Here is a 21,909-nt window from a genome sequence, read left to right as displayed (position 1 = left end):
CTGCCTCCCCGGGACTCCCTGCCCCTTATCCAACTTCCCCACTCCCCGCCCCCTTACCATGCCGTTCAGAGCAGCAGGACTGGCAGCCCAGCTGGAGCCAGCCGTGCTGCCCGCACAGCGGCGTGGCGGCAGGGGGCAGCAGGGGAGGGGCCAGGGGCTAGCCTCCCCGGCTGGGAGCTCAAGGGCCAGGCAGGACGGTCCCACGGGCCAGATGTGGCCCACAGGCCGTAGTTTACCCACCTCTGCCCTAGGTGCAGTGGTACAATTTATGATAACACCAATAAGCCAGACAACTTGAAAACTCAAATCCCCCTCTCCTTTGAACAATCCATCACCTTACAAGTCGCCTCTCTTTTCCTTGGTGCCCCAACACCACCACCACCACCACCACATACACACAGTTTTCAAATGTGTGGGGGAAAAGATGATCTTTGCATCATCATCAGATTTAGGCAATTTCTGACTGGGATGGGGATAAATTGCAAAATGCAGAGAATGCTCACACCAGGCCCCTTTTGTATATCCCAGTGGTGTTCCGGCTCCACCCTCGCTGTTGAGCTCACCTGTGAATTGGACACCCTGAGTTTTGAAAACCCAGGAAAAATGTGTTCTATAGACTGATTTCTAAACATAGATCTTGGGACACACAATGCAGTGTGCTAGCCATATCCCGCCCCTTTTCCAGGCGCGCACACAACTCCAGCTGAGGTGGTTAACCAGGTGTGACATCCTAATCTCTGGTCTTTATGCAGAAGTTGTCAAACATGGATTAGAAATGAAATGCGGCAAATGTCATTTTTAATCAGCATGTTATTTCGTTTCACAGTAAGTCTTTTCAGGCTGTTTTTAGAGAGCTTCCTCTCTTAACTGGGACAGATGCTTAATTCTGGATTGGGGTGTTATAGTTAATAGTCCTCTATTATACAGCCAGTAAATTTGTAAGTACATGTACCACCTGAATGCTCTGGAAGCTCAGCAATTCAGCATTATTCCCAGTGCTCTGCCAGTCTTTCCTTCTCAGAGGCAAAGGAAACCAGGTTTCTGCACCTGAAGTGTTTTTGTACAACCCTAGGTTATACCAGTAAATGTTATTTAAACCCATAAAGTCAATAATGAGTAAGGAAGAGCTACTTCAGATTATGAAAGTATTCAGGTTAAACCAAAGGTGTGGCATTACTCCTGCACAGAAACAGAGCTTTTATCAGCACAGGAGACTCTTTGGAGGTACTGTTATTGTTAAAGCACCCTGGATGCTCGCTACCCTCTGATACTCACACTGCACTGTCACCTGCACAACACAGTTCTCTTGTCCAGCCTCATTGTGGGCAGTGCATTGGTATAACCCTGTAACCATCTGTGTGAGATTCTTCATTAGAACTTGCCCAGGGTTAGAAATGTCTGAAATGGAAACAAAAAGAAGCAAAACGAACAAAGAAGTCATAAAAATTAGGGGAAATGTTGTCCAGTGGTTAGAGCACTGAACTTGGACAGAGAAGAGCTGTATTCTATTTCCAGCCCTGCCACTGACTTTCTGGGTGACCTTGGGCAAGTTACTTGACCTCTCTGTCTCTCTCTCTCTTTCCCGTCCAACATTTTGTTTGTCTTACCTATTTAAGTTGCGGGCTCGTTGCAGCAGAGACTGTTTCTCACTATGTTTGTACAATGAGGCTCCAATCTTGGGGTGGGGTTTCTGTGTGTTATTTTAATACAAATAAATAATGCTAACAATAAATAGTTTGCATTTCTATAGGACCTATCATACAAAGATCTCAACCCACATTAAAAGCAATGAATTAGGCCTCAGAACACCCTGAGAAGTATTATTGTCATTGATCACATTGTTGACATTCAACAAATAAAGTTGAATACTTAGATTGTAAGCTCCTCGGGACAGGGACTGTCCTTTTTGTTATGGGGCCCTGGCACAATGGGGCCCTGACTTATGATTGAAGCTCTTTCTCCATATTGCACTACTTCTACTCAATAGCCTCTATTGTAATGACAGGGCAAGAGGCTGAGAGCAGTTCAATATTTGCCCAGTGTTACAACATCATCCAGTGACAGAGCTGGGAGTAGGGAGGAAGAGAGGGTAGGCCTCTTTCTTTTTCCTTAGGGATGGCTCTTTTGTTTGTTGGAACACCATGAGAACTGGGACGGGGCCTGGGATGACTTACTGACTCGTGCCGTGGGTGGCAAGTGTCCGACTTTTCCTTCCTTGTCACTTACGCGCTGCCACTGGTACAAGATGGGTGCTGTGCCGGAGGCAGAATTGCACTGTAAGGAGAGTTCCTTTCCTTCAAAAAGCTCGCCTTCCACCCAGCATTTGGGCTTGGAAGGTTTCTCTGGAAGAAACAGGTTGGGGGTTTGGATCATTAGTTAACTAAGAATCTGGTGTGAAATCCTGCCCTTTCTGAACTCAGTGGGAGCTTTGCCACTGACTTCAGTGGGTCCAGGATTTCATCCCTGGAAGCAAGCTAGAAACCTCACCTCCAACAACAATAACAACAACTGAGTTTAATAAGAGCTGAGCATTCCCCAGGGAAATAGGGCAGAACCTGCCAGCTGGATATCAAGTGGCAATATTTTCTATGGCTGCTCATAGCCAGAGGGCAAGAGGACACTGTTTCTAGCAGCTTCTGAAAGCTGCCTTTCCAAATTAGCCATTCTGGATGGGTGTCACACAATATCGCTGCTGCTTGTTTATTGGCGTTACTTCTGACCCCTTTACAGCAATGACTCTCACCACAGCCTGAGGACAGGGACTCAATATGTCTCCTGTGGGCACAGAAACAACATGACATGCCATCAGTGCCAGTTCCCTCCTTGGGATTTGCGCTAGGGTAAAGGAGGCCAAAGCACCATCCTTGTCCCCTTTGGGAATTAGATACTGTCTACCACCCATATGAATGCCTAGCAGAGCCCGGAAAGTGAGGTGCCTTGGCTTAATCCCCATAATCTCATCATGGAGGAGCTCAGTACATTGCAAACCTCTGTATCACATTCTGCTTTAAGAAAAGGAGTACTTGTGGCACCTTAGAGACTAACCAATTTATTTGAGCTTAAGTTTTTGTGATCTACAGCTCACTTCATCGGATGCATCCGATGAAGTGAGCTGTAGCTCATGAAAGCTTATGCTCAAATAAATCGGTTAGTCTCTAAGGTGCCACAAGTACTCCTTTTCTTTTTGCAAATACAGACTAACACGGCTGTTACTCTGGATTCTGCTTTAAGTGCTCTTCATTCCCTGAATGCCCTGTGATCCACCCTCTTCTCCTTCACTGCTTCCTTCCATCTGTCTGTTCGTCCTCCTTTTCCCCACTGTCTGTTGGGGGCCCTGCATCCTTATTATTTATTTGTTTTATTAACTGTATACTAAGCAAAAACCCAAACTGAAAGCCTTCAGTCAGGGAGGAAACAATGCCAGCTCCAGCATCTTGTTCCCGTCACACATGTGGCCAGTTCCTGGTACTGGGATCTGAACCCAGAGTTCTCTGCTCGAACGCTGTATGGGGTCATCACCAACTCAGCCACAATGGCATGTTAGCTTTTGTGATCAAATCAGAGATACAATTTAGAAAGAATGTTTTATGCTATCCTTTAGTTGACTGTGATGACTTCCAAACAGTATTTTAGGCCTCTTCTAGTCTCTGTCCTTCACTGGAAAATGCAAAGGCAAATGTGAAACTTGAATGTGAAACCTGATCGTGAGATACTGGGAGCAATTCAGGTGCGTTGGTACTGTGCTGAAGCAAAATCTGCCTCAAGGAATTGAGTCTAGTGTGTTTTCTTTTGAAAAACAACAAAACGACCTTACCTAGAACAATCAGGGTGATGCGATACCACTCGTACTGCCCGGCATTTTTAACTTTACACGTGTACTGCCCCGCATCACTTGGCTGCAGAGACACAATGTGCAAGGAGGCGTCTCCAGCTAGGAAATTGGAGGTGAAGGAAACACGACCTTTTTGCCCCTCATTCAGGTCATTATAAACGTTGCCTCCAGAGTAGGTAATAACCTAAAAGGGGGAGTTAGCCACCAATCAGTCAGTCAAACCAGTCACTGTACTGTACAGCTCAACCAAACAAACGAATCACAAGAGACTCATATTTGAAACCAGGTCAGCTTGCAAAATAGGATTTCTATCTGGCAATTACTTTGGTTATTAGTAATTATGGAGATGTTGGTACTTACTCAGTTACGGTTGCACTGAGCTTTATTCCTGTACCCAGAGTTTAATCCCTCTAAAAACTCTGTCATGGTTCAGTTTAGAAAACCCTTGTCTATGCTGGGATTTCAATCACCAGTCTAGCTGCACTGGTACAGACCCCTAGTGTAGATACAGTTTATACTGGTGTAGTGTGATTTACATTGGTGCTGCTTACCCTTTTCACTGGTAGAAACAGCACTACACTTCCATCCATTTACTGTACGTACTTATACGCTCTCTGCCCCCATTACAGGAATATATGAGTGCATTACACTTTTAACAGATTTATCCTCTGTGAAATAGGGAAATTTTAACATCCCCATTTTAATTTATTTTTAAATTATTTTTTATTTGGGAAATTTTAATAAATTTACAAATACTTGCCATGTCAATATCAGAAACAAGACAACCATAATAGCTGTTAGCTTTTGTTTACAGAAACATTATACAGGAATAGAGTCGTTGTTGGATCATATTAAAAAAGTTCTGTATTAAAATCACAAATGAGTTTGAATCCCCATAATTTAAATTCCAGGGTATTACTAATTAAGAGGTCTCTTGGTTTTTGGTACTGTTTCTCTCCCTCTTTGTGTGAAACTTGAAAGCTGCTAATTGTGTTAGTACATTCTAAGACAGAGTCTGTTCTCAAAGCAATTCTTTGTAACAACAACTACTCACACAGAGAGAGACTCAAAGCAATACTCTGTAACAACAGAAACAGCACCCAGAGACTCTCCGCCCTTTTGTTGTATTCATCTCGCTTTGTTAACAATTGTGATTAAAATAGAGATAGAGGATGATTGTGGATGGCTGCTTGGTGTGGATAATAACTGAATGATCAGGGAGGTGCCAGCCTCAGAATCCAGTGTCCATCAGCTGAAGAGGGTGTCAAGTGGAAATAACCAGAGGACACCCGGAGGGCAGACTGGAATCCACCCAACAGCCTCAAGAATGGGAGAACCAAAGAACAAGATAACATCTGGCAGCACGTAGCCGTCAGGAATGTGCTATCTGCTGATTGATTCAGCAACAGCATGATGAAGCAATTCGCACAGACTGGCATAGGAAGAAATTCCTATAAAAATGGACTCTAGAAAGTGAGAACTTTGGGGTCTGATTCTGCAAACCAACTTACAGGAGCATCAGATGTGCATCTGACAAGGCCCTGCTCCCTCCTCATGTCCAGGCCACCTGGCCAGTGGCTTGGCATGAGCAACTCTGAGGCTGGTAACTATGATAACAACCTTGCAGAACGTGTGTGTGTCTGTGTGTGAATGAATGTGTGAATAAATATGAAATTGAATGGAATGTTATAGCTATAACTAACTGCTTACTATGATTCTTTCTGTATTCACAATAAATGTGGCATTTTGCCTTTTCCCCTTTAATAAGATCCTGCTGGTTTTTATTTTATTAGTATAACATCGTCAGATCTTTCATTTTAACATGATGTTACCCTATCCTAGAGTGAGCATCATTACAACACCAATGTCATTTCTAGTGATTTTGTTAAGCTGAGTGAAATCTCAGTATACACATATTTAACAGACCAGGCATGTCTATGTTAGTATTTAAAACAATTGGATAGGTGTGCCGGCTTTATCTGCAGGTGAATGTACTTTATCTGAGTATTGAATAAAAGGTAACCACTTTTGTATGTTTCTATCTGTCCTTTGTCCATTTTGATGGATACGTAATTGGTGTGTTAATTTTTCCATAAGCAGAGCTTCCTATATATTTTTGAACCATTGCTCTGTGTTGGATTGTTTTTTTCTTTTTCCAATGAGAGGCTACGAGTAGCCGAGCAGCTACTGGCAGATGAGAGATTCATTCTTCATTTCCTCCTGTGTGCCCGTTTCCACTAGGAGGTTTGCCAGTTCATAGGCTAGTGTTGATACCAACCTACGTGAATATGTTCTCCCCCTCAATACAACAAGGAAACAGGGCTTCTTCTTGGTGGATGCTAATTGTGGCTGAACAGAGACCTACCGCTTTTTGGTCGGCTTTGGAATCATGCAGCAGCCACTCAATATCCAGGCTTCTTGGCTCCAGGAGGCCCAGACGGTGGTGACAGGGCAGAGTGACGTTTTCCTCAGCCACCCTCTTAAACTCTGTTTGAGCCCCAGACATCCAAACTAAACAGGAAGCTGAAAGACAGAAACTGGTGGTCAGTGACCAAGAGGAAGGAAACATCTATGAACTCACTGGTTCAGCTGGGCCTGATTTTGGGGGACTCATTGCTTCATAGTAACAAAGAAAATGCAGTACTTTTGCTTACTGGACTCTTTGTATCTGATTAAAAGTGCCACATGTTAATTGACATCAGGTTAGATTCGCCCCAGTGTCTGAGCTCGAAGAACAGGTTACTTTGGTCTCCACTGAGCTGTCGAGACTAAATTCACAAGAGGCTTTATTTCCAAAGTATAAATAGTCTAAGCGCCATGAATGTTCCCCACATGTGCACACCACAGTCCTCTGTGCACCCCCTGAGGCTTTAGAGTGCCTCCTTCTTTACTTCCTTCTTCTTTTACACTTCCACGACCCAATAGCTTGCATTTCAGCCTGTAGCCTTCCAGCCTTTACATTAATGCCACCCCTGGCAGCCAGACTGGTCCCTGATGAGTGATGTAATGGGAGACTCTCCCGAACCCCGAAGGATGAGTTCAGTGTGATTGCAGCACTGAAAGTAAGAAGTCAAGCTCGGGAAATAAAAGCATGATATTCCGTAAAGCAGGCATGGCACAATTAGGTTAATGAACTGGCTCTGAACCCTGATTGTCTTGAACCGTTTACCATTACAAAAAAAATCCTAACTTCGACCGCTAGAGGGAATCAAGATCCTTACGTGCATCTGACATCAAGAAAAAGGAAGACTGGGTAATGCCAGACAAAGCATTACATTTACACGCACTGTGTTAATATTAGGGCACTGTGAGTCATTATGAAACTCACCTATTTTGGGGGTTCCTTACAAACTCAAAATTAAGCCCAGTTTCATGGAACTGTTACTAAATGAGGCTCTGTTCCAAATAAATGTTGGCTACAGTATAGCTTTGCACTGTACCATGCCCATCTCACGGCTTTGATTAGAAATTAGCCCCAAGATGCTAATTTGGATCTTGATCCAAATGGCTCTGGGGTTCTGGGACACTGGGAAAGTTCTGAGCATTTGCCTCAAGGTCATCTCTGGTTCAGACATTAAATCCAGTGAAAAATAGCAGTTGTGACTGAGTTTTCACAGGGAGTTTTGGGATTTGTTTGAACATGTTTTTCAAAGTAAAACTCAGGTATGGCAAAAGATGTGCTGTTACATGTGGGATCACCACCTATCTGAAGGCAAACAGTCGAGCTTCATGGTGTCTTAGTCTTTCATCTTGTTCCCAAGGGACAGGCATCATTGCTGCTGTGAGGTAGCCACATGTTTAAAGGCATTTTAAGCAGCCAGACGTTAACACAGTATTGCCAAACTCAACATTCAAAAATGATGGGTCAGGTTCCTAAAATAGGGTAACCAGTTTGCAAGTGTGAAAGATCAGGATGGGGGGGTAATAGGCACCTATATAAGACAAAGCCCCACAGTATCAGGACTGTCCCTGTAACATCGGGACATCTGGTCACCCTACCCTAAAATTGTGAGATTGCCTTAAAAATTATTAGATTTGTAACAAATAAAATAAATGTGGGCTTCTTTTTGGGTATGGAGACTTTAGAGCGCAATCAGATCATGTTTTCAAACTTACGTCTGCAAACATTAGGACTGGTATGTTTTTTATTAATTATTATTTATTATTAAAGGAAAGTTCCTGTCATTTCTTGATTCCATGAACTGGGGCTTTAAGAAAAAAACAAGTGTTGTGAGACTGTGAAGAAAATCACAAGAGTTGGCAACACTGCGGGACCTAGGGTGACCAGATGTCCCGATTTTATAGGGACAGTCCCTATTTTGGGTTTTTTTTTCTTATATAGGCTCCTATTACCACCCACCCCCATCCCAATTTTTCACTCTTGCTGTCAGGTCACCCTAGTGGGACCTGCATGCACCACACTATGACTGTGCCTCAGAATTTACATTCAGAAAGGCTGAGAGCTTTTCTCCACCTCTAACCTCTCCTTTACATTTGTGTAAGGACAAGAGAGACACAACAAGAATGATGCTTCCCTGGACTTCTCTTGCTTGCTCTCTCCCTCCCTTTATGACAAACTTTACCCTCAGAAGCGTGTATGCTGGAGCCAGGATTCCTGGGTCCTGTTCCCAGCTCTGCTCCTGAATTACTGTTTGCCCTTCACTCCCTGTGCGTCAGTTTATCTATCTGTGTTGCTTAACTGATATTTGTCACGTGCTTGGATAAAAGACACTGCTCAGGATATCTGTGCAATGTAATAGTGATACAATAATAACATGGGAAGAAAGGGGCTGAATGGTTGAATGTGTGTTCTGAATTAACAGCATGCATAGCCTATAAAATCTCTGCTCCCTGGGTAAGAATCATGATTTGTATGCCCAGTTGCATGCACACACACCTTATATGCATTTTGCAGATTTCCCCCCTATTTTCCTTACAGATACATTTTTCTTACATGGCCAAAAGCATCTGTGACAAATTATCACATCAGCCAGACTGAAGGCGGTGCCCAGCCGGTGCCTACTCCGCCCTCCTTTATACCCTGGCACTCCTTCAACCTTTACTGCCACGTAGTTTAAGATGGGTGGATTCCTGCTGCAAATTAATCTCCCCCACCCTGCTCTCTACAGGAATCAACAGGCCTGGAGGAGGCCCCACTCAGCCACGTTGGCTGGTTTCTCTAAAGGGAAAGCTAATTCAATTTATAGCTGGATTCACTGATGCCAAAACTTCTTGTGACCACAATTAGGATCAGTTTTTTCATATCCCAAGTGCAATTATTTATTCTTTCTAAAGATAAATGCTTGTTTTCTATTATGGCCTAAATTGCTGGATCCTCCGTCAATTAAGCCACTGATACTCACTTGGTCAGTGGTTCTAAACCAGGGGTACGTGTACTCTTGGGGGTACACAGCTTTTTTTCCAGGGGGTACATCAACTCATCTAGCTATTTGCCTTTTTACAACAGGCTACATAAAAAGCACTAGCGAAGTCATTATAAACTAAAATTTCATAATATGACTTGTTTATATTGCTCTATAAACTATGCACTAAAATGTAAGTACAATATTTATATTCCAGTTGATTTATTTTAAAAGTATATAGTAAAAATGAGAAAGTCAGCAATTTTTCAGTAATAGTGTTCTCTGATATTTTTGTATTTTGTATTTATTTATTTATTTATTTATTTTTGTAAGCAAGTAGTTTTTAAGTGAAGTGAAACTTGGGTTTACACAAGACAAATCAGATTCCTGAAAGGGGCACAGTAGTCTGGAAAGGTTGAGAGCCATTGCACTAGGTTAATCAATGAGCTTAATTGATCTGCCACTGCAGGGAGTGTTCGCACACAACACTGACTAAACTCCCAAAGTCCTTTCTTTGCCATCAAACTGGGCTTCATGTATAACCTGGGTTGGATTTCCTAGGGAGGCAGCATCTTCTTTGGTTTCAGAGTAACAGCCGTGTTAGTCTGTATCCGCAAAAAGAATAGGAGTACTTGTGGCACCTTAGAGACTAACAAATTTATTTGAGCATAAGCTTTCGTGGGCTACAGCCCACTTCATCGGATGGATCCTCGTCTTCTTTGGGTGTCTCAAAGTCCTGGCCAGAAATATCTAGGTGAGATCACTGGGATACCACATTGTCAAAAATGCAACAGCATTCCATCCTCTCTGGTTTGGGGCTGGGAGAGAGGGCATGGGAGAGAAAAAATATCAAGAAACACTCCAGAAAACTCAGATTTTGCTCCTAATTTTATAAACAGAGGAATTAAAAAAAAACAAAAAACAAACCCACTTAATGGGTATAAAAATCAGCTGGCTCTGCTTATGGGCGATTGCCTAAGGAAGCAAAACCATCCATAATTGTTTGTGTGGTTATCTGTGAGCTGATAGGGATAGACATTTGCTGGTTTGCAAAAGCAACAGATACAGTACCCTGGAGCTGGTTCTGTGGATCATAGAGCCATAATATTTGTGCACAATGGGTACAGCACCTTTCCAGCCATCTCTAGGAAACCTTCCCGCCACAAGAGGGCAGAATCCACCCAAATAAGACATTATGCACTCCACTAAAGGTATACAACAGATGATTTCCCCAAAGGTCAGTTCCTTAAATTTCATCTACTAATAACGGAGTGGCTACGTTAAGTCTGATCCTGGATTCCTCACCCCAGCAACACACCCACTTACTCACAGTCCTCCATGGATCCTGAGCATCATGTGATATATTTCAAAATTATTATAGCGTTCAGATTTTTAAAGCCTTTACTCACTCCTTACTCAAGCAAACTCCCACGGACAACAATGGGTTCTTTATTCCGAGCAAGGCCCATGACTTTGATCCTGTACAGCAATTCCTAGGTTGCTTAAGCTTTGGCTCACATCTGGGCACGTAGTCCTTAAAAATGAGCGTCCTCTTTAGCCCTCAGGCTAGCTGACGTGTCACTCAGCACATCGTAAAACAGAACACGTTGGTGAAACAGTTTTAATATTTAAACATTTATCTTCGTGCTAAAAGACAATGGATTTGGTCAACCACACAGGCCTTGCAGACAAAAGAGAGAGGTTTGCTCTTTCATCCCAGTCTAATATTTGTATTAAAACTACAGAAATGTTTTAAGCAACACAAAAGCTCACACACCTAAACGGTATATGGTGGACAGCGTAATAACAAAGTTTCAGTTCTTTTTAGCAACACATTTTTTAAAATATGTGGGGCCAGATTCTGCAACCCTTAGTCATACTCACTCCTGAAGTAGGCCCTTTGTTTCCAAGAACTTCAAAATGACTTGTGATTTTGAGTGCCTCAATTTTTGGTACTCAACTTGAGACACTTTAAAGGGGGATGATTTTCAGAAAGTCAGGTGTCTCCGAGTACCATTCCCTCCCCTCTGCAATGTTCACTGAAATCAGTGGGATTATCAAGGAGTAAGATACTACTCAATGTGAGAAAGCCCTTAACTCCTTCACCAAAAGATATATGTACACATACATACGTGGATGTACTTAAACGCACATACCATGTACACGTGCCAGCATACATTTTCATGCATATATACAAGATACACGTGCAAAACCACATTTACTTACACATCTGAAACAGGTGCACACATATACAAATGCATGCACACATGCAACACACATGCAGGAACACATCAGATAATCACGCATGAACACACTCACAGCACAAATGCACACATACACACAGAATGGGATTAGAAACTAACATATTTTGTCAACATTTCTATTTATAGGAAAATTCTAATACTGAAAGCTAAAGCACTTCTGGACCTAAATCTTTTATTAGCTTCAGAAGAGAGGTTGAACCAGGACTAATATTAAATATAAATTACACATTTAAAAAAATAAGTTTTGCTTCAATCATTTATGGACTACTGGAGAGAGAATGAATGACCCAGAGAAATTTTAGAGGCTTCTGGATATGGGGTACACTTAGTGACACACTGAGAATCTGGTCCAAAATATCCCATCCATGATCATTTGAAAAATGAATTCTTAAAATTGGTTTTGAAAACTTTAAGTCATTTCGAGGCCTTGTTGTTTAATTTACAAGCAGGTTCTTCAGCTACACTTTTTATCATTTATTTTGCTTTATCTGGGGGGTACGTTGCTAAGTCTCTTCCAGAAGATTGACATTGGTCTGCGAAGTAGACAAGTAACCTGCAATTTCCCTGTGACTGAAGCTAAACAAAGGCAGCTTGTGCTAGTATCAGGCATGTGGAGGGCTCTCTCAGCTTGGCTGGATGATTTGGGAGAGTAGCAAGGCACTTAAGCACATGCTTAAATCCATCTGTGATGCTGGCACAAGGTCCCCATTCCTCACTTGGATACTGACAAACACGTAGCTGGAATTAATCTGGCTCATGAGTGTGTTAGCAGGGCCGTCCCTAGCTGTTCTGGGGCATTACACAGCCCCCCCATGGGGGCGGGGAGGGGCAGGCCTCTGTGGGGGGAGAAACGGGGGGGGGGGGCTGGCCCCAGGCCTCTGCGGGGGGGGGGATGGCTTGGGGGGCAATGGGGAATCACCCTGCAGCACTCACCGGCGGCGCGGCTGGCGCCGGGTCACTGCACTCCTGCCACCCACCGGTGAGTGCAGCCCCAGCCCTACTGCAGAGCTCAGGGGCCTGGGGAAGAGCCGGAGCAGGGGCTGGAGCAGCACACAGCTGCCCAGGGCACCAAGAAATTTCGTGCCCCAAATTTCCTGGTGCCCTACGCAGCTGCGTACTTTGTGTATGGGTAAGGACGGCCCTGTGTGTTAGTGTTGTTAAAATATGTATTAGAATTATAAAAATGTGCTTAGTGTTTAGTCTTTATTGAATGTTTGTAAATTGCTGCGTGCATTAATCTCACATATAACATCTGTATCCCATGAAGGTAGTATTTAAGTGTTTGCTTTTTAAGACTCCGTAACTATGTAAATCATAGAATCATAGGTTTCAGAGTAGCAGCCATGTTAGTCTGTATTCGCAAAAAGAAAAGGAGTACTTGTGGCACCTTAGAGACTAACAAATTTATTTGAGCATAAGCTTCCGTGAGCTACAGCTACAATCATAGAATCTCAGGGTTGGAAGGGACCTCAGGAGGTCATCTGGTCCAACCCCCTGCTCAAAGCAGGACCAATCCCCAACTAAATCACCAGACAGAGGGACATGAATTAGTGTGAGATACTGGCTTCCAACAAAAGGCACTAGGCTTTGCCCAGCAGAGAAGGCCCATCAACACCAGATGACAAAATACTTTGTTAATTGCTCACCCCCTCACTCCCTTTGAAGAGGAGGCGTGCAAGTGAATTCCTCCCATCAGCTAAGTTTGCAGCTGGAAGCAGAATTGGGGAAGGAATAAAAAAAACCTTAACAAGGAGGAACTGCATCTCTATGCTGGACTCTCGAGGGCAAGGTTTTCTAAGCATAAGCAAGAGATTCCCCAGTGTTTAGCCTGGGTTAGCCCCAAGGGACATATACAGCTTGCTTATTATAGAAGCTTTTATTATTGCCTTTTGAAACTTAAGGCTGTAACTCATTTGTGTATGTATGTTTATCTTCTTTAACCTTGTGAATAACTCTCTCATTTCCCTTTCGTAGTTAATACATGGTTAGATAGTTTATTAGAGGATTGGCTACAATTGTTGTCTTTGGTGTAAGATCTAAGGCACAACAGACCCATTGTAAGTGACTGGTCCTTTGGGACTGGGAGTAGTGTTGATTTTTGGTGCAAGTGACTCTCTATTGCCAAATTTCAGAGTAGCAGCCGTGTTAGTCTGTATCCACAAAAAGAAAAGGAATACTTGTGGCACCGATGAAGTGAGCTGTAGCTCACGAAAGCTTATGCGCAAATAAATGTGTTAGTCTCTAAGGTGCCACAAGTACTCCTTTTCTATTGCCAAAGCAAGCTTACCTAGGTGACAAAATAGACTGGATTATCAAAGGAACTGTCTGTGACTTCATGGATGATACAATGAGGATGCAAAGGCCAAGGAGAACTGTTTTGTTATAGAGTTATGATCCAACTATTCCACCCACTGGGCATTGCAATTAATATCTATGCTGCAAGACCAGTCATTTCTTAGTACAAATACCATGCAATTAAAAATAATAGGTTAGCACTTTACAAACGTATATTGTGTCAACACCCGCGTGGGAGAGATAACATCATCCCAATTTTACATTTGGGTAAAATGGGCCACTGGGGGGTTAAATTGACTTGTTCCAGAGCAATGAGTGGAAACCAGGACTCAAGATTCCCAGTCCTGTGTGCTAACCAAGGCTGCCCAGAGGAGTGGGGGAAAGAAAGAGGGAGGTCAAAGGGGCAGTTTGCCCTGGGCCCCCATTTGAGAGGGCTCCCAAACGGAGTAAAGTTGCAACCTGGTACACGGAGTTGCAATGCCACTCACTGAAATTTGACTCAGCAGCCCCTCCTTTAGGCAGGAGGCGGACAAGTGGCACTACAACCCCATACCCAGGTTGCAATGCCCAGAGTTGAGTGTGGTGGGGGCTTGCTCTCCAGCTCACCCCCACCTTGAGATCCTCTCAGTGGCAATTTTTTGGAAGGGTGAGGGGCCCTCAGTTTCAGATTTTGCCCAGGGCCCCTAAAAACCTCTGCACAACCCTGACATTAACCATTAGACCCTATCCCCTCCTTTTGTGTTACGTTTCCCGTTGCCATTTATGATTCCAGTCTTAACACTTCGCTACCCTCCACAGCATTTGAAGTCCAAACAGATGTAAAATGGTGTCCTTTTACACAGAGATGGCGATTTGACATTCTTTTCCGCAAGTGGAGGAGGAGCTGGGGGTGGATGGAAGTCTCCTAAGGGTAATTAGCTCAGCCAAGACTATGTTCTGGACATCTGCTTTTTGTATTCCTTGGCCAGCTGAGGGATATGGGTCAGGGGTCACCTTCTCCCAAGAGCTTGAACGCGCCGAGTGAGCAAGATCCAGCCGCCAGTGCATGCCGCCTGCCGCCTGCCCCACTCGGCCTCTCTCTGATTTCAGGAATTTGGTTGTGAGGCGAAAGCGTCTCGAATGAAAAATGTGAGCTTGCAGTCAGCTCCCGCAGGGACGGCAGAGCTGTGTCAAAACACAGAGGTCAGCAGATCCCACCCATACAAACACAGCACTGCAGAGGTCCTCTCTCTGATTGAAATCACATGTGCTTGGGATGGAGGCTTGAGAACAGGATTCCTGCACAGCAATGAAATAAAACTGAAGGAACATGCGTGTTGCGGCGTTTCCAAGTAATGATCTGAGGCTTTTGGAAGCAGAGCTGCCGAGGAGTTAATCAGGCCCCAGCAAAACAGAAAAATACAGTTTAATGAAGGAAAACATTTGTTTTAAAAGCTAACAGGGACTGAGAGGGGGAGGGCAGGTGAGGCTAAAATCTGGCTGGTGCTATGCAGACTCCTACCAAAAGAAACACCACTAGCTGTGGGAGTTGGTGGGGTGAGAGTTGGCCTCCCTTGTTTTGGCTCATCCAAATATGTTTCAGAGGAACCACTCCTCAGGCACTCTGTGACAAGAGCCCGAGAGGAGCATTATACGATGGGAGGGATGAAGATGTCAGGGGAGGGCCTGGTCCACATATGCATACGCAAATGCGTCCAGCGATACCACAGCCTCTTTGCACTGCTCCTGCGCAGCTTCTCTTGCCTCTTGTAGGGCTAGATTGTGCAATTGTACAGGGTACTTGTCTAAGTCGGAATGCAGATGCATACTCGGGTCTTGATCTTGCAAAAGGTTCCCTCAGCATGGGCCCCTTAACCCCTTGCTGAATTCAAATGGGATTGTGAACTCCAGGGCATTATCACTGCACCAATGGATATCTTTACCGGATCGTTCAGAAGCCATTTCAGAAATATACATAATACCATTAGGGGATAAGGAGGTGCTGGCATTTTGCTTTTCTCTATGTACCAATATCACTAAAACTATTATTTTTTTAGTTAAATATGTCTGTTCTGATTCTGGTTTTTATTACTACTTTTCAATGGGGCAGAGAACACATGGGTTTTGCATGAAGCTCTCTACGCTGTTTTAGTCCTTCTAAACGCAGGACTCTGGGTGAATTGGCTAGAAATGGATAGACAGTCCAGCCACGTGGAAGTCATGGACAGTGACACATGAGAAAAAGGCAGGTATTCTGATATGAACAGTATAGCATCTGATGTTTCCTCTAAAGATGGGAGACATAGGAGCTGTCATAACCAGAACAGATCAACGGTCCATCTAGTCCAGTAGCTTCTTCCTAACTGTAAATTGTTTAAAAAAAACAAATGACCAAAACCAAACACTTCATGGCACACACAGTTCTCCCCTTGGGAGAGGATGAGGGAGAAAATGAAGCACACTTGACAGATATTAATAACATTGTTTGATGCACAACTGGAAGGTGCTTAGATGCTATGGTGATGAGGGAAGTATAAGAACCTATTCGGAATAGAATAAAATAGAATCTCCTCCACATTTAAAATACATCAATCAATATGCAATGCTATGAATGCGGGTTAAGGATGACATTTCCTGATTAGTGATCTGATTATGCCCTGCAAACATAAGGGTTGATAGCTCTTTTAATATTTTCCTCGTTAAAATTATTGCAGACGCTATCTTTATTTCCACAAGGGTCTAATCCTTTTGTTATATTACTATTAGTAGTACTGATTTGTTTACTTCAGTGAGGTCCTGCAGCAGCAAGTTCCATGGGTGAACCATTCTACATTTACTTTTAATTCCATCAGGTGCCCTCTTGTTCCTATAATATGAGAGTGGGCAAACACTCTCCATACTATTTTTGACCATATATACCACTATCAGATCCTCTGTTGCTCTTCTTTCCATACTAAATAGTTCTCGTCATTTATTTCTTAAAAAAGTAATCCAAGGACTGATGCAATATTCTACAAAGGCTGCAGGGAACATACTATTATTATGGTGTTTTCTAGAACAGTAGTGCTCAGAAGCTGAACCAGAATTGGAACCCCATTGTGCTGGGAGATCTACAATCATAACACGGAAGACAGCCCCTGTCCCAAAGATCTTACATTCACGTTGCTGAAAACAATGGGTGAAATCCTGGCCCTAATGAGGTCAATGGAAGCTTTGCCATTGACTTCAGTAGAGTCAGGATTTCATCCAGATTCTTGAGGAGGGATGGGGGAAAACAAGAAAGAAATTGGACTTTGATTTAGATAGGGGCTCTGTGGAGGCAAACAATCTCTAGGCACTGGGATCATTTTTTTTTTGTTTGGTTGGTTGGTTTTTGATTTTCAAATTAATGTTTAATGCTAGTAAAAGGTGTCAGGTTTACAGCCTTCGAGACCAAAGCAAACAGAAAACAAGATGCTAGAGCTTCATCTTCAAAATTTTAGAATGTTTATACAATGAAAGGTATGAAGTCCCTTAGCCTGCTAGCTAAAAGTCCAGGTGTTTTATTAATAAAAGAGTCAAGGTGTCTGCTTCTTTACAGTAACATGGCTCAGCTAAGCCACTGAGTAATTCAGCTGGTCATTTCAGGCTGTGTTTTTCAGATGTTTGCAGAGAACCTGTCAGTACATCTCCCAGATACATTAGGGCGCTGAAACACCTAAGGCTGTCCCCCAAACATTCACACAGACAGTGATGGAATCTATGACACTCTGGGTGCCCTACAGAGCTGTGCCTTGAGGAAGAGGGAGAATGGGACAGATCTCCATGAAAATATGAGACATTCTGCTGGCTTTTCTTCAACAAATACCCGCGATTTAAAGCAAGGTTGAGAATATGAGAGGAAAGATGAGGACGAGGAAGGAAATAAAATACTTTGTATTTCTATAGTCTCTTCCATTTGAGGAAGACAAAGAACTGTGCAAGCATGAATTTATTAAGCTATAGCATCGTGCCAGTGAGGCAGGTATTATTATACTTATTTAACAGATGGGAAAACAGAGTCACAGAGGGGTGAAGTGACTTGCCCAAGCCATGGAGTGAATCAGTGGCAGATGCAGGAATAGGAACCAAGTGGAGTCTGGATTTCATGCCAAGTGACCTGGCTCTCAGGAGCCTGTTCTAAGAATTAGAGAACACATTGCCTCTCATTATTTATTGTGATTACATATTGTTTGTATTACAGGAGCACCTGGAGGCTGCCATCTGACAGCAGCGTTCCATTGTGCTAAACACAGAGTGAAATCCTGGCCCTACTGAAGTCACTGGAAGCTTTTCCATTCAATGGAGTCAGCTTTTCACCCATAATCAGACAGTCGCTGCCTTAAAGAATGTACAGTCCAAACAGAGAAGAAAGACAAAGGCTGGGTCTCAAGGATCTTTAACATGAGTAAATCTATGTCAAGTCAATGGAACAGCTGAGGATCTGGCTCAGGGTACATATCTTTCCTGTGCAAACCATGGGTTCAGATTCTCCATTTGTTAACACAGATACAATTCTATTGACTTCAGTGGCGATGCAGCTGAGTAGCTGTGCAAACGTCAAACTGGAGTCTTTACATGGAGCGTTATTTCAAAATGTACAGACCTACACTGCATGCCCATCCCATGCTCAAAGGGGAATGGAGTAGCCCAATTCTCTATTTTCCTCATCAACTGGTAGGCCCAAAGATGGAATGTGGGGGCTCAGCTGAGATGTTCAGTTCTGAAAATTCAGGGCAAAGAAAGACTGGAAAGTTACATTTGGGAGGGTAATAAAAGAGTTGCTTCTGAACAAACCACTATCAAACCAATTTTTTGTCGTTGTTTTAGGCTCCAAAGCAAGACAAAAGTTCTCCAAAAAGGGCTGGCCTATGGCTCCATTTCCTCTGCTGTTTTTCTTCACAGGTGGGTAAATTTCATTTTTTAAAGTCAAAGAAAAGCTATTCCAAAGTAAACTGAGTGCTTTATTGCATCTCTTTATTGCTGCAGCAATAATCCACAGTGAAGACAAATGCACTTCCAAGATACAAGCTTCATCCCTGTTAACCACTTTCATGTTACCTTAGTGAAATGCTCAGTTATATTCCCATAATTGTCTGTTAACAGGGTATGACATTTCACTTATCCAGTACAAGCATTGCTAATACGATGCAAAATGAATGCCTAATGTATTAGCACTCTGTCACTTTTCATATTCCCGCCCACTCTCAAACATGCAGCCACAGTTTACTCTAGGGCAGAAAACGAACAGCAGAACGTCTCCGTTAGTCTTGTGAAAAAGATACATTAAATTCTGTGTGGCTCCAATGGATCATTTTTTTGAATGAGAGCCGTGGGCTTGTGGCCAAGCGCGGGACCGGGTACCAGGAACTACTAAAATCTAATCCGAGATTGGACTAGATTCCCTCTTTAGTCTTGCATCAATCACCTAACCTGCCTCAGTTTCCTCACCTTTAAAATGGACCTAATAATACTCTCCCACTACACAGGGAAAGTGTGAGACTTAATTAATTAGTTTATGCTTGCAAAGTTTTTGGAAGATGGAATGTAAATGCTAAGGGTCTGATTTTCTTCTTGTTGTACAGTAATGTCATTCCACTGTCTTCAATGGAGTTTCTCCTGATTTACGTGGCTATAAGTAAGAGGAGGATCAAGCCGTGAGTAATCTTATTAGTATTATTTAATGCTATTCTCCACATCCCTCCCAGAGTTTGGCCTAGCACAATGCCAGCTGCAAGCAATCCCTTAGGACTTTGGGTTGGAAATGAGACTACTGTCTGCTCCCTTCATCCTTTCCCAGGTTTTTTCCACTACCATGAGGAATTAAACAATTCTGTACGCATAGTGCTGTCTCCCAAAAGACAAGAGGCAGAGTTCCATGCATCACACTCCAGGAGTCACATCACCAGCCCAAGCAAAGTAAGGAGTGTATTGGAATGTAAATCGGACTTTATATATTGAAAGATAAGCAGGCATGTGGATATTAGAAAGCGGGTATCTTTGTTGTCCCCCAAGCTCATCAGAGGTACTGAATGCTAGTTTGTGTTACACTGAAAAAACACTCAGCTCGCACTTCTGTAAAAGGCACTGTGTCCAGAAGGATCCCAAGGCTCTTTCCAATCAAATTTACAAACTGAAGGTCAAATCCTGCACAGTTTGCTCATGCTAGCAATCCCACTGATGTCAAAAGAGCTACTCATAGGAGAAAGGCATACACTGTTTGGAAGGACTTTTCCCACCATGGAAGGGAAGCCACCTCTGAGGCAGAACACAGCAGCTGTTTTAACTGACATGTAGCAACATGGCACAATAGCTACTCCATTCCCCTTTGAGCATGAGGTAGGCATGACACAATAGCTACCAATACCAATGTGTACCGTGGCACAATAGCTACCAATGCTAAAGGGACTGAAAATTCAGGATCAGAGAATGCAAGAAGAATGTATTGCTAAGTGCTAAATAAATTAAAAATATAATAATGCCAGACTTGGCCAAATGTTTTTCACACTGGCTTGCTACTGATTAGATATATTCTTAGTTTGAAGTGACTGCCATGAAAGAACAGCTACAGTGCATATTACAAACACACGCACAGCCTCCCCCACCACACACACAGACACAGCAATCGTCTGGAAAGGATTCCATCCCCAACAAGATTGAAATCTATAATTTGAGAGTTAAATCCTCAGCTGATACAAATCAATGGGCTACCTTGGCTTCAGTGGAACTATGCCAGTTGATGCCAGCTGAGGATCTGACAGTAAGTGTGCCAGGAAATGTGATTACATTTGGGCCAAAGAAAGTTTTCTGCAATACGCGTTATCAACTACTGTTTTAGAACCTGAACAAGGTAATTCTAATCCGCATTTTTAAACATCCTAATCCTAATCTTCCTCCCTGTGCTAATGGATTAAAGGTATTGAAGAGACAGCTGCACCTGTACTGAATATAAACTACTAAATTGTTTCCTTGAATATGCAAGATGAATATTCTAACAAATCTATGACCACTTAGGATTTGTTGCCAGAGTGCTGCACACCACAGTTAGTTGGAACTAAATAATGTTAGCAATTTTTTGCACTAAACATTTTTTCATTGAAAAATGGCCTTTCTTCAAAAACAAAACTTCTCACAAAATATTGTTGACATCATTGAAATTTTCTGTTTTTGTGAAATATTCCATGACCTTTTTAAGTATGTTTATCAAATCATTTTTGAATTGCTTTTGTTATTTACCAAAAAATATGGTTTTTTACTCAAAACTGGAGGTTTTGGTAAACAAAATGGTTTGAAAACAATTTCAATAAAAAATTAGTTAAAAATATCTTGAAATTTTTTTAAAAATGAAAGTGGATCCATTTCAAACCCTGTGCAATGGAAACATCTTTGAAATTTTGAAGTTTTCACAAATCTTTTCACCAAATCCTTTCCCCCATTTTCAAAGCAGCTCTGCTTTGAACTTCCTGATGGTGAAAGGGTTAAAACTCAAACACTTTCTCCAAAAGCACCACTTGAGCGAAAGAGAAATCTGCATTATCTACTAGCAGTATGGGGATCTATGTCATATAGTAAAGCAATTCTGATTCTATCCAGCAGAGGACAATAGTGCCACAGATACAAACTATGGCGTTCATTACCTTACCTTTTCCTCTATTTACTGGGGACAGTATTAACTGAATATTCTGTAACAAAAACTTCCCCCATCCCATTGCGACAGGGAAGGAGGGTGAAAGTATCATTTCAAGCACATGGAGTAGCACTTTGTTAACCCACCCACCCGTTCAACCAAAAAGGAAGGAGACTAGTTCTTGGATTGGGGTTTGTTTTCTTGGCGACTAAAACAGACTTTTTCTGTGAAGCCCACAAGGGGTAAATCACCTCAGCAAAAACAAAACAAAACACCCTCTGATTCATCTCCCACAATAAACATGTCCATCCAGTCACACACACAACTGATAAAACAACAACAATAAATAGAACCTTCCCCTATGGCTCTCATCTTGCTTTCTGCTGCTGCCTCTTTCCATTGTAAGCTCCTTGGGGCAGAAACTGCATCTTCTTCTCCATCCTGTGTAGCTCATTGTGGCCTTTTGTGAGGTCTAAATGCCCAAGTCCAAGACACAGTGATTCATTCACAGGCCTTATGCCATCATTGTTG

At 42.8% G+C, this 21,909-nt stretch overlaps 1 protein-coding gene and 1 long non-coding RNA gene across 3 annotated transcripts in view; one reads left to right on the top strand and one right to left on the bottom strand.

Annotated features, from left to right (window-relative positions):
* Nucleotides 1-21,909, bottom strand: part of LOC102932612 (CXADR like membrane protein) — a 69,142-nt gene that overhangs the window by 6,309 nt on the left and 40,924 nt on the right. Inside the window, exons 2-5 of the mRNA XM_007066965.4 lie at nucleotides 6,198-6,355; nucleotides 3,815-4,016; nucleotides 2,175-2,342; nucleotides 1,276-1,398 (exon numbers count right to left, since the gene is read on the bottom strand). Coding sequence (XP_007067027.1) covers nucleotides 1,276-1,398; nucleotides 2,175-2,342; nucleotides 3,815-4,016; nucleotides 6,198-6,355 — 651 coding nt within the window. The remainder of the gene's footprint in view (nucleotides 1-1,275; nucleotides 1,399-2,174; nucleotides 2,343-3,814; nucleotides 4,017-6,197; nucleotides 6,356-21,909) is intronic.
* The window catches only part of LOC119564008, a 55,780-nt gene that overhangs the window by 12,307 nt on the left and 21,564 nt on the right, over nucleotides 1-21,909 (top strand). For both annotated transcript variants that reach the window (XR_006286969.1, XR_005222871.2), the window contains exons 2-4: nucleotides 17,956-18,205; nucleotides 18,582-18,656; nucleotides 19,337-19,408. This is a non-coding gene — a long non-coding RNA (uncharacterized LOC119564008). The remainder of the gene's footprint in view (nucleotides 1-17,955; nucleotides 18,206-18,581; nucleotides 18,657-19,336; nucleotides 19,409-21,909) is intronic.

Source organism: Chelonia mydas, chromosome 22, assembly GCF_015237465.2.
Source record: "Chelonia mydas isolate rCheMyd1 chromosome 22, rCheMyd1.pri.v2, whole genome shotgun sequence".
Taxonomy (NCBI): Eukaryota; Metazoa; Chordata; order Testudines; family Cheloniidae; genus Chelonia; species Chelonia mydas.
The sequence above is the reverse complement of the archived record's forward strand: the minus strand, read 5'-3'. Positions and strand labels throughout refer to the sequence as shown.